Raw genomic sequence first — 13,599 nt, 5'->3', positions numbered from 1 at the left:
CCCCTCTTCGTTTACAGTGACTTTCTTTTTCTGTTCTATGGTGAATTCTGAGGGGGCCTGTGTAGTGACTTTCTAGGGACATAATTCACCCTAAGAGAGTGGGCGGGGATTTCGGGGAAAACAAGGAAGTTGGGGTGTGCGTGTTGTCAGTATGCTTGAAGTGTGTGAAATAAACAGACGTGCCGTTCCGCACATTCTGATTCAAAGATAGAAATAGCCATTCGTCTTACTTGCTATTCCTACAGAGGATTCATTGTGAGGACGGTGTGGACCCTCGAAGGAGAAGAGGTTGTGTAAATGCTCCGTAAACAAACCCCAGCAAAGCAGTGGTGATGCTGGCCCTGCAAAGCACAAGCGGCCGTGTTAAACTAATACTTAAAATACTATACTACAATTCACTGAGGCAAGACAGAGAGCTCAGAGAACACTATGAGACCTACCACTTGAGGGCGACACGCACCGTCGTGATGACCACCGCGGCGGACCTCCGAGGTGGTGGAAAGCCTGGTGAGGCGAGGTTACGGCGGACCAGATAAGGGGACAACTGTAACAACAAGAGGCAGAGCCCATGCATGTTTATTCCCGTGGCGTCAAAGACACCCAAATTAACATGTAGCCTACTGCCGCTACTGCGGGTAAGGAAGCCGCCGACATACCTGGGTATGGCGTGGTGAAGTTTCACCGCACGCAGGACTCCAGAAGGAAGGGAGGGTGCAAAGCATGGCAAAGCCCCGAGGCTAAAGAGACAAGCGGTCAGTCACACTGTCAAGTTCACGACCAATAAATAAGTGCAGGCGATCATTTCAAATAGCAAGAGGGAGAGAAACATATACCTGCACCAATATGTACAGCACACGCTGTATTATGTGTGGACACGCCAGCTGACAGAGCGTGGTGTGGCAGCCAGGACGAGCAGAAGAGACAACCAGCTGACGAGCAGTAGGAGACGTCGTTTATACTGCCATTAATCAGCCACTGATGAGTGGGTGGGGGATGGTCCGTGACAGCGTGGGAACTCACGCCCATCCTGCCAGTGCCACGCCAGCAAGGTGCTACGTAGGTGCTACTTCCCATAGACAGCCCATTCATCCAAACAGAAAAGTCCTCTCTAATTATATTAAACAATGTAAAAGGGAATGCTTGAATTATCCTCTTTATATCTGCAAAGTGTTTGTTTCATAAAAATCCACCGTAGACATTTTATGAGCTACTTCCTCAAGAAATTCCAACTGCAGGCTGCAGCTCTCCTTGCATGTGATTTCTTTCTAAGTGTTGGAGTTTGGAAGCGCTCGTTGAATCTCACTCAATGGCCCATGCGTACCACCTGTTTTGAATTTGCACATATTGCAGCAGGCAGCTAACCTGACTCCGCCAGATGGGGCAGCAGAGAGTACACTGGGTTCCTAGGGGCTAGAACAGGGGTGCCCACACATTTATGACATGAGATCTACTTTCAAAATGACCAGCTCAACAAGATCTATCCACTGAAAAAATAAATGTACCATTGCTGAAAATAGTTTAAATATATAATGTACGTGGGGGGGGGGGGGGGGGGGGAGGGGGGTTTGGAATAGGGAGAAATTATGACAGGCAGTTTGCTGTCAAAAGATGTCCTCCCTGTATTTAACTTAAACGCCCAATGCATTCTCAATGGCAATAGCACAAACTTTGGCATGCTACCAGTCCTACATACTTACACCTAGAAACCCCATTCAAACCTATTTGGTTCATCTTACGGTGGACATGTTTGCCTGAAAAGAAATCTTTGAAATGTTTCATTGTTTTAGAAATATAGTGCTTTCAAATTTGAGAAATTTATAATGGGGCTCAATGGAAGCTCTATGGCACGTCAAAAAATTACTTTGACCTAGAAACTCTATTCACACATTTTATAATTCAGCTTACTGTGGAGACACATGCTGGAACTTTTTACTTTGAAATGATTTGTAGTTTCTGAGTTATTTAACTTAAACGCCCAATGCATTCTCAATGGCAATAGAACAAACTTTGGCATGGAAAGGCCTACATACTCTCCAAGAGTTGGGAAAGAACATATCAAGAGAGTGGAGTGGTAGGCCCTTGGATTGACCAGTGGATGCAATGTACCCCACTTTGAGGTGTCACGTTTTAGGCCTAGATTTAGGGTAGGATTGAACCAGTCACATTGTAGCCATACAAAGGCCTAGGGTTCCCAGATTGTAAAATGTTGTTCCTCCATCTTGGGAGAGTATGTAGGCCTTTCACTGGACCTCCTAGCCACTAAGATGACCACAGGCCCACCACTTAAAGACCACATGTTAGGGTGCCCAAATCTGAAGTTAGGTGGTCAAATGAACTGAAACTGAAGCAATTCAGTAAAGGTCAACGCTTCCTCATGGGGTTATTTTAGGGCCTAGGACCTCCAGTAAAGGGTAAAATACTCGTATTGGTTGTGGGAACAACATATCCAACGATGAGGACCCCATGCCCAAAGATGTCTTCCTTGCAACTGTTTCAACTTTGGGTCAGCCTACATGTAAAAGTGCCCAAAGTTGAAGGGCAGAGCTTCAACTTCAGCTACCCAGTACCCAAGGTTGAAGCCCTTCAACTTTGGGCAGATCTACAAGCTCGTAGTGCGGCACCGAGTGCCACGCTACGAGCTTGTAGATCTGCTATTTTTCAGTGGGGTACATTTAATCACTGGTCCTGGGTCAATCCAAGGGTCTACCACTCCACTCTCTTGATATGTTGTTCCCCAACTCTTGGAGAGTATTTAGGCCTTTTACTGGAGGTCCCAGCCCCTAAAATGACCCCAGGAGGAAGTGTTGGCCTTTACTGAATTGCTTCAGTTTGAGTTCATTTGAGCACCTAAATTCAGATTTGGGCACCGTAGCATGTGGTTTTTAAGTGGTGGGCCTCGGGTCATCCTAGGGGCTAGAACAGGGGTGCCCACACATTTATGACGTGAGATCCAGTAAAGGGTAAAATACTCTTCTTCGTTGTGGGAACAACATATCCAACGATGAGGACCCCATGCCCAAAGATGTCCCCCTTGCAACTGTTTCAACTTTGGGTCAGCCTACATGTAAAAGTGCCCAAAGTTGAAGGGCAGAGCTTCAACTTCAGCTACCCAGTACCCAAGGTTGAAGCCCTTCAACTTTGGGCAGATCTACAAGCTCGTAGTGCGGCACCGAGTGCCACGCTACGAGCTTGTAGATCTGCTATTTTTCAGTGGGGTACATTTAATCACTGGTCCTGGGTCAATCCAAGGGCCTACCACTTCACTCTCTTGATATGTTGTTCCCCAACTCTTGGAGAGTATTTAGGCCTTTTACTGGAGGTCCCAGCCCCTAAAATGACCCCAGGAGGAAGTGTTGACCTTTACTGAATTGCTTCAGTTTGAGTTCATTTGAGCACCTAAATTCAGATTTGGGCACCGTAGCATGTGGTTTTTAAGTGGTGGGCCTCGGGTCATCCTAGGGGCTAGAACAGGGGTGCCCACACATTTATGACGTGAGATCTATTTTCTAAATGACCAGCTCAACAAGATCTACCCACTGAAAAAATAGGTGTACCATTGCTGAAAATAGTTTAAATATATAATGTACCTGGGGGGGCTTTGGAATAGGTAGAAAATATGACAGGCAGTTTGCTGTCATATTTCCTCCCCGTATTTAACTTAAACGCCCAATACATTCTCAATGGCAATAGCACAAACTTTGGCATGCTACTAGTCTTACATACTTACACCTAGAAACCCCATTCAAACCTATTTAGGTTCTTCTTACGGTGGACATGTTTGCCTGAAAAGAAATCTTTGAAATGTTTCATAGTTTTAGAAATATAGTGCTTTCAAATTTGAGAAATTTATAATGGGGCTCAATGGCAGCTCTATGGCACGTCAAAAAATTACTTCCACCTAGAAACTCTATTCACACATTTTATAATTCAGCTTACTGTGGAGACACATGCTGGAACTTTTTACTTTGAAATGATTTGTAGTTTCTGAGTTATTTAACTTAAACGCCCAATGCATTCTCAATGGCAATAGCACAAACTTTGGCATGCTACTGAGTGGCCAGAGATTTCATCAACAGGAAGGGACAAATTAAACTGGGTGCCAACAATGGTTACTGGACTATAAGGTTCTTGAATGGAAATCAGTACTGGGCCACTGCTGATCCTCCTGTCCTCCCTGTAAGAGAGGAGCTCCAGAAAGTGAGAGTGTTTGTGGATTATGAGGAGGGTCTGGTGCCCTTTTATGATGTGGAGGCCAGAGTTAATCTGTACTCTTTCACTGGCTGCACCTTCACTGAGGGACTATATCTGTCTACCTGGTACTAATTATGGTGGTAGAAACTCTGCTCCTCTAATCATCTCTCCCGTCACCACGAAGAACAACATGGAGTTTAGTAAGCAGTAAATTGGACATGTCATGTAGAAAAGTAAAAAGTTTAGATATCAGATCTGTTCAAGCTCACAATGTGTTGCATTGTACAGGTGGTGACAAAGATACTTTGTGTGAAGTCGGGGGCGCCAATATTTTTGGGTGCATGTTGATGTTCTCATGTCATGTCCATGAAAAAATAAATACAAGATCAGCGAGATGACGTCTTACATTTACTGCCCTAAACAAAACATTAGTCCATAGAATTAGTTTGCAAAACAATACATCATAACTACCCTAAACAAATATTAAAGTCCATAGACTTGGCTGGCACGAATTAAATCATAATTTACGCTAAACAAACATTAAAGTCCATAGACTTGGCTGGCAATACATTTCATCATAATTAAATTACTTTAATAAACAAACATTAAGGTTTTTAAATTAGTAGGACCCTGTAGATCTGCTATTTCAGAGTGCAACCATGCATAAAATGACTTGTCTTTTAGTTATACTAGATCTCTTCTCCACTAGTCCCCCCCTTACATTTTAGTCTAGTTACGCAAGTATTGTGGTCGTGCTGGTACAAATGCACGTGTATGCTTGTTAGGTATTGATGGTGACGTAATTAAGATATGTATCAATGCCGGGTTATAACTGGCTTTTGATGGTGATGTAATAAAGATAGGTTTCAGATTACATACATGTATACATACAGACAGACATTACCTTTAATTCACCCGACACTGAAACATATCCTAATTACGTCACCATCGACAGCCAGTTATAACCCGACATTGAAACATATCTTAATTACGTCACCATCAACATCAGTATATACCTACCAAGCATACGAACATAAAAAATCACACCCGTGTGAACTGAGTGGTGTAAGGTCTTATATAGACTGATCAGCTGTGGTCTGACGTAATGTCTGACATAATGAAATCACACCCGTGTGAACTGGGTGACCATAGCAACCATGCTCATTTTTTGGTACGAACAGACAGACAGACAGACAGACACGTAAACTAACAAAGCCAGTCGTAGGAGTGGTTTACACCACTCAAAAAAGCCAGTTGACCACAGTATAGTACTTTCAACTTACATACATACATACATACCGGTACGTTACCTGTTACCCAACCAATATTGAAACATATCGTAATTACGTCACCATTGACAGCCAGTTATAACCCGACTTTAGTATTTAATTTCAATGTTTTACAGAGAGGCTGAGATTTGAAAGTTCATAGTGGTCGACAGTACTTGCGCACTCTGCTTGCGCACTAGAGTGCAGTTGAAGCAGTTCTAGATTTTATTTGACAAAATTGTCAATATTATTTAGTCATAGTTGTAGTCGTCATGGCTTAGTTTTTGAGGGGCACTAGCCCCTCCTATATATACATTCATTGACAATGAAAGGAGAAATGAGGTCAAATGTCCGCCAAATATGACGTAAATTTGTGGAACAGGCATTCTGATTGGCCAGTATGAGATGATGCATGATGATGTACGATGATAAGAGCGCCCCTCACTTCACACAGGTGTGATTTTTATTTGGTCAAGCGATGAAGAAGAAGCTGTATGATGTTGAGCTGAGGAGGATCCAGCCTTTTTGCGACCGTACAGTATGTCACATTTACTATGAAAACCTGCATTTCCGGTTCGTCATGCCCCCATATATGGTCACGCCTTGTGACATCACGTGACATCATGGCGACCCTTAGATCTCCATATATGGTTGTCAGTGCAACCACTGTGGTTGCCGCGACTCAGACTTGCAAATTAACCAAGTCGGTACAACACATGGATCTCCATATGTGGAGCTAGGGCATTAAGCGACTAGTTGACTAGTCGACTAGTAAATCCACTAGTCAACCTTGTTGGTACTAGTTGACTAGTTGATAAGAGTTTTTAAATGTACAAATATTTATTTAAAAAAAATGTTTTTTTGTTTTTTGTTTTTTTACATAATAGGTACAGTTAAAACAACTAGTCCACTAGTAAACTAGTCAACTAGTAAAAATGACTAAGTGAATGCCCTATGTGGAGCTGACTATCATCACCTGGATCTCCATATATGAAGATCACGACACTGACCTCATCAAACCCTGGATAGCCATATACATGGTTTGACATACTAGATCTGAATATATCGCCGGCCAGCAACTCTACATCTGACCTCACTGACACCAGATTTAGGCGTGATTCATACTCCTATTTTAGATACGTCATTTGAGGTTCGGGGGGGCGGGTACCGTGCTAAAGTCGGCTCTTCTGTGCTACTGAAAATTTCTGATGAGCCCAAATCATTTCGGCACTACAGCGGCAAAATAGGAGTATGAATCGGCCCTAAGAGTTTAACTCCTTCTTCTCAACTGTGCCGTATTAAGAATCTCTGTTTCAGCGCGACTTAGGTCGCTTCTCGCCCTCAGGGCGTCTTACTGATATTACTGTACTATCATATGTATGGAGATAGATTATTAGGTTATGGTAAGCAACTGAATGTTTTCAAATATCTTTATTTTTTTAATGCAGTGTATATTATATATGCTGTTTAACATGTACATCAGAGAGAGAAACAAATACTTTCCTCAAGGCTTTGTAATCCAGTTTAATGGTGTTGTACATCTGCACTTTGTTTAAAGATGATGGGTCTCCATCCTGTGGACTTTCAATGCTACTGCAGCAACTGAGATATAGGCTACCAGTATACTTTTTGTGCCCTTTTTATTATTGACAAGCTCCAAAAGTGGTATGTGGTATACCACTCTTTTCAAAATGGTATACCGTTTTTTAAGAGGTTTATACCACCCCTGGGTGCCACAGGCACACCGTTGCTCCCATCCGCACCAAACTTGGCAGTAATACTGTTCAGGGGTCTACCAGGGGACCCATGTGGCCCGCATTTTGAAAGACGGTATACCATTTTAACACCATTTAAGCCCCAGCCCCAGACAGTGATTATGGAGCAATAAGTATAGAGAGGTTTCCCTTAATTGTATATTTCATGGTATGTACAATCTGATGTGGCTAATGTGATGGTAGACCACTGAACAGTTATTGCCAAGTTTGGTGCGGATCGGAGCAACTGTGTGCCTGGAGCCTGCAGCTCAATAAGTCTGTGCAACCTTGTGTTCGGGAGGAAGGGTCAAATTACACTTTACAATATTACACTATTACAGTTATTGCACTATTACACTATTGCATTATTACACATATAACACCATTACACTTATTACACTATTGCACCATTACACTATTACAGTTATTACACCATTACACTATTAGTTATTTCACTATTACACTATTACAGATATTACACTTATACAGATATTACTATTATACTTATTACACTACCAGTAAGACGCCTGAGGGCGAGAAGCACATCCGCCTAGGTGACAGCATACTGCTGGGCGAGCGCTGGCGCTTTGGAATGGGGGTCAGATCAACATATCCGCCTAGGTGACAGCATACTGCTGGGCGAGCGCTGGCGCTTTGGAATGGGGGTCAGATCAACATATCCGCCTAGGTGACAGCATACTGCTGGGCGAGCGCTGGCGCTTTGGAATGGGGGTCAGATCAACATATCCGCCTAGGTGACAGCATACTGCTGGGCGAGCGCTGGCGCTTTGGAATGGGGGTCAGATCAACATATCCGCCTAGGTGACAGCATACTGCTGGGCGAGCGCTGACGCTTTGCATTGGGGGTCAGATCAACAATGGAATGAATTCTTTACTGGCCATATATGGAGTGTACAGTATAGGAACCGCACAGTTTAGGAACCACTGCATTACAAGTATAACCAATCTCCACAGACTTGATAATATCAACAAGATAACGGGGCATACTGTATGTTTGTCTGCAAAGAAATGCATTGAGTGGAACACGATCAATTGATTGATTGATCATGATTGGGACACATCATTCTTAATTCTTAATATCTAGAAGGGAGAATCAAATTAAGAATCACAAAGTTTTCAACGGAATATCGTCATCAGTATTCTTACCATGTCTACCATGTCTTACACAGCTCTGCTGTATCTCCATAGTGCCAAGGGTTTATCCCTGCATAGAGAGGTTCTGTGAACGTGGTTTGAACTGTGTGGAGGAGGGTCATTGTGTCAGACACACTGTAGAAGGACAGAGTACCTGCCTTGTGATCCAGGTACAGACCCACTCTGGAGGAGGAGAGAGGCCCTGACACTTTAATCTGAACACTGTTGTGTCTGAACATGTAGCCTTTACCAGAGCACTGTAAACACCACGATTTATCATTGTATCCAAACCAGATGTGTCTGTTGATATCTTTATAACAGACTGCTATATCAACCCCATAACCACTCCTCTCTACTTCCCAGTAACGACGTTCAGACAGACCCTCTGTACACAACACCTGAGCGGACACAGCAAATCTCTCTGCATGATCAGGGTAAGGTTGTTGTTGTCGCGTTAGAGTCATCTTCCTCTTCTCCTCTGACAGGGAGAGATGTTTGTGTATTGTGTTCATGTCCAGAGACAGAGGATAGGAATCTGTGAGAACACATGACAAAAGAAAATCCAAACCTCATGAACCTCATTGTGTTGAGAGTTGAGAGAGATTTTCGTCACTGCTAAATACCTTATCCCTAAACTTCTTTGCTTTTTTTTTTTTTTTTACTATTTTGCAAAACATTTTTGAATAGTTAAAAGGGCCAGTCTACAAGCTCACAACGTGTCAATGTAGATTGGCTAGTTGAACTATTGAAAAATGTTTTTCAAAATAGTAAAAAAAAGAGATAAGGGGGATAAGTTTAGGGATAAGGGGTTTAGCGGTGACGAAAATGGAGCCCTTAGTCTCTCAGATCAAACTCATTAGTAGGGATGCACCGATATGGAAATTCTTGGCCGATACCGATGTTTAAAATAATGATTTAGCCGAAATAATTTATAACAAATAAATCTTACAAGAATAAATGTTCATAATCTACAGCTTGGTAGGCTGCAGATAACAAACACGCCAACATAGCCAACGCAAAATGTATGCTAATCAACAACGGATAAATATCAGCTACTGCCATCGGTTAATGTCAGTTTTCTTTAGCGATAACTATATTGACCGATAACGGTAAATATCGGCCAATACCGATATGTGGCCGATACATCGGTGCATCCCTACTCATTAGAGCTTTAAATTACAACATATCAGAGTGAAACTTCAACGTTCAGAAACAGCATCAACATGGACTCACATTGTAAAAAGTCCTCCCTGGTCTGAGGCTCCGACGGATGTGAAACATCAACTGCACACACTGGAGACACAAGAAAACAGTAAACGTCATCATGGTGACATACTGAAGACTGGATAAAACTGAAGTTCCAAGGGTTTTGTCAAAACGTTTAAACATTTAAATCTCACCTCTCTTTGATATCTCTGGCCAAGTTGTCTTCAGGATGTTGTCTAGTTGGTCTCTCAGACCAGACACGACATCAGTCACGTCTGTGAAGGACCTCAGAGGGCAGATGACCACACTGGGTGAGACTGGAGGGCCACTGGAACTGGAGAGAGACTGGGAACTCTGGAGAGAGACAAGTACACCACTTTAGACAGGGATGGAAGATCAATAGATTAGTACATTGATCACAATTGGTGGCGTTGAGCTGATGTCCTTGTTGTTCAATTGGTAAATACGTGCATGTGTACACACACACACACACACACACACACACACACACACACACACACACACACACACACACACACACACACACACACACACACACACACACACACACACACACACACACACACACAACCTTGGAACAAATACAAATTGTATTTCTGTTCAATGAACAAAAATTGCACAGGGCAGATATCTAATAATTTTATACTTACAAAATAGTTTAACATTTAAAAAAATATCCAATCTACAAGCTCGCAAGCTGATCTGGTGTATTTGGAAAATGTTTGAAGGTTTTTCATACAATAATGCAACGTAATGTAGTTAGTATAAAATAATATGATGGCGTGGAATGAAATACTGTATGTAAGCCCATTGGTCCTAAACGAGTCAAAACCAAAGTGTAAAAAAGCCACGTGGAACCTGAATGAAAGTGAACATGTCATCAGTGTTGGACTTGGACAGCTCCTCCAGCTCAGCATGTCTCCTCTCCAGCTGCTTCAGGGTCTCCTCCAGCTGACCCAGGAGAGCCTCAGTCTGAGCCACTGCAGTCTGCTGCTGATCTCTGATCAGTTCTTTGAGCTCACTGCGTCTTCTCTCAATGGAGACCATCAGCTCACTGAAGATCCTGTCACTGGCCTCCACTGCTGCTTCTGCAGAGCTCTGCTTAACGCACGCACGCACACGCACGCACACACACACGCACGCACACGCACACACACACACACACACACTCTTTGTGTTGTCAAAATGTTCTGTGTACTTTAGTGCCCTCCAGGGCAGTAGTTCTCAAACTTTTTGTCAAGGACTCCCAAATGAATATGCATTTGTCCCCGGACCCCCCATCTGAAAATATTTTGTGCCATACAAGATGTATGTTGCTAAAATGTTTCAAATATATTGCATATCACGTTGAGATGCATTGTGAGCTTGTAGATCGTCAATTTTCAAATAGGCTCTATTTATTAACACATTTTTGTGGACCCCCTGGAACCGCCTCATGGACCCCTGGGGGTCCCCAGACCCCACTTTGGGCACCACTTCTCCAGGGGGTCCCCAGAAAAATGAGGTCTAACGCTTTAGACACAAGTCATCCATATACATGTAGCATCACCATCTTTTCCTCTCTCCACAGTAAACAACTATTATCATAATATCAGCTCACGTTCAGGGCCTCCATGGCTTGTCTCAGGTCTTTCAGCTCCTTCTTTTTCTCCTGGATCTTCTGCTTTACGTCCTCCTGACTTGTCACCAACTGTTTCTGCAAGAAGCAGGAAGAGAGACAGTTTGACTTGTACACATTTTCATGTTGGGATGCCAATTCTATCCAATCAGGAGAGATAGAGAGCTCATATACAGGGTAAAAACAAGTGAAATTGGAGACAGTTTAGTTTGGATTCCACACATCTTAAATCAACTGTAACTTCTCCAAAATACATTTTTGAGTAATGGACATGAAATATGATTCATGAAAAGTTATCAACCCCTCAGTTTTTTAATTGGGTCCAACATGTGTGTACTTCATCCTTTAACGTTTAATACTTTTTATTGTACAACATGCTGGTGTATGCTTTTAATGTCTCTGACATGGTTATTTAGTCTAGCTTACATCTTTAAAACATGATCCATGAGCCATCTTATGATATGTCTAATTGTCTTTAAGTGATCGTGGTGCTACCTGTTTCTCTGCCTTCTCTGCAGCAGCTGACACCGTGTCATGGCCCTTGTGTTCATCCATGGTACACAGATAGCAGATACACTGGCCGTCTGTGCGACAGAACACCTCCATCAGCTTGCCATGAGTGGAGCACATCTTCTCCTGCAGTTTGTTGGTGGCCGGGACCAGCTGGTGCTTCTGCAGCACAGGAGCATTGTAGTGAGGCTGGAGATGAGTCTCACAGTAAGAGGCCAGACACACCAGACAAGACATGAGAGCTTTGCGACGTCTGGCTCTGGTGCAGAGATCACAGGCCACGTCTGCTGGACCGGCGTACAGCGGAGCAGCAGAGGAGGCAGCAGACTGCTGAGCTCCTGTACTGCTCAGCTTCATCACCACCTGGAAGTAAAGAGAGAAGAGGAGGGGAGGTCACTCACGGAGGACAAATACAACATCATGGTGATAAACACAGTGAGAAATTACAGGTAATTTCACCGTAGTAACAATATCTGAACACTGTGGTTCTGAACTTTGCATTCCATAAAATTGATTGCTTTATGGGTTTTTTTAAAAGTGCAATGTAAGCATTTAGCAGACACTCTTAACCGCTAGAACCCTATGCATCTGCTATGATGTTTGCCTGGCTAAAATGAATGATATGGTAAGAATAGGCACGCTAGGGTGTAATGTTTAACCACAAAATGACACCATATGGTAAGTAGCCTGCACATAAACTAAGATACCAGGTAAACCTCAAACTTAGTATCCATCTTTAAACCAGTGGTTCTCAAACTTTTTCATGTGAAGGACCCCCAAATGAATAATGTCCCCAGACCCCCCATCTGAAAATATTTTGTGCCAGGGACCCCCATACAAGATATATGTTGTTAAAATGTTTCAAAAAGATATTGCATATCGCGTTGAGATGCACTGTGAGCTTGTAGTTTGGCAATTTTCAAATATCTGATGTAGCCTATAGGTTTACTGTTTACACTTTACAGTGGTTAAACAGACATACATACATACATACATACATACATACATACATTTTTGGGGACCCCCTGGAACCGCCTCATGGATGCCTGGGGGTCCCCCGATCCCACTTTTGGAAACACTGGTCTAACACATATCTAAATAGTATTCTTAGTATTTATGGACAAACAATATAGCCTATATTATTATCAACATCAACATACAATGTGAACAAGTAAAGTAACCAATGTGCATAGTACAACTACAATCTATCAAAACAAACGGGCAACAAGGAGTTTGCTAGCCTGCCCTGTAGCAGAGAATGTAGTTTAATATGTGGTTGTAATTTGTAAGGTCATCTCACTTCAGCCAGCAAGGTGTTCTTCCTCAGAACCGGTCTAGGACTGAAGCTCTCTCTGCACTGGGGACAGCTGTAGACTCCAGTATCCTCATACTGGTCCCAGTAACCCTCGATACAGCTGCTACAGTAACTGTGTCCACAGTTTAGACTCACTGGTTCCTTCAGAAGGTCCAGACAGACAGGACAGCAGAACTGCTCCTGGTCGAGCTCACATCCCTGGTGTTGTTGTTGTTGTTGTTGTTCTGCCATTTGACAGACAACCACAGTCACACTGACTGAGAGAAAACACACTCTGAAGAGAGACTCATTGATTGATTGATTGATTGAAATAAATGATGTGAATAAATGGATGAAACCAGAAAAAGCACTAAGCCTTGTTTACATCAGGGTCCTCCATTTTCAGAATTCTTCTCCCTTTTGTGTTTTACGGCAGATGGAAACCAGTTTTTGGTGCATTACCGCCACCTTGTGACCCAAAACTGGAACCTTTATTACGAAAATGTAATGGGTACAAAACCATACCTATATTAAATTGTTTATAAGGGTCAATATAAGTAATTCAATATATGATAATTGATA

At 42.8% G+C, this 13,599-nt stretch overlaps 1 protein-coding gene and 1 long non-coding RNA gene across 2 annotated transcripts; both read right to left on the bottom strand.

Annotated features, from left to right (window-relative positions):
- Positions 1–241: 241 nt before the first annotated feature.
- Positions 242–804, bottom strand: LOC306936975. The gene is made up of 3 exons (XR_013791575.1): positions 657–804; positions 441–544; positions 242–341 (listed from the first exon to the last, which is right to left on the bottom strand). It is a non-coding gene; the product is annotated as an uncharacterized lncRNA (long non-coding RNA).
- Positions 805–8,382: 7,578 nt separating this feature from the next.
- Positions 8,383–13,391, bottom strand: LOC306936966 (tripartite motif-containing protein 16-like). The gene is made up of 7 exons (XM_079520635.1): positions 13,024–13,391; positions 11,709–12,086; positions 11,196–11,291; positions 10,454–10,693; positions 9,769–9,928; positions 9,602–9,661; positions 8,383–8,903 (listed from the first exon to the last, which is right to left on the bottom strand). Exons 1-7 carry the CDS (start codon positions 13,267–13,269, stop codon positions 8,386–8,388), a joined length of 1,698 nt encoding a protein of 565 aa, XP_079376761.1. The 5' UTR covers positions 13,270–13,391; the 3' UTR covers positions 8,383–8,385.
- Between the last annotated feature and the right edge of the window lie 208 nt (positions 13,392–13,599).

This window comes from Electrona antarctica, assembly GCF_951216825.1.
Source record: "Electrona antarctica genome assembly, chromosome: 14".
NCBI classification, from domain to species: domain Eukaryota; kingdom Metazoa; phylum Chordata; class Actinopteri; order Myctophiformes; family Myctophidae; genus Electrona; species Electrona antarctica.
Note: the sequence above shows the minus strand (reverse complement) of the source record. Positions and strands in the feature narration are given on the sequence as shown.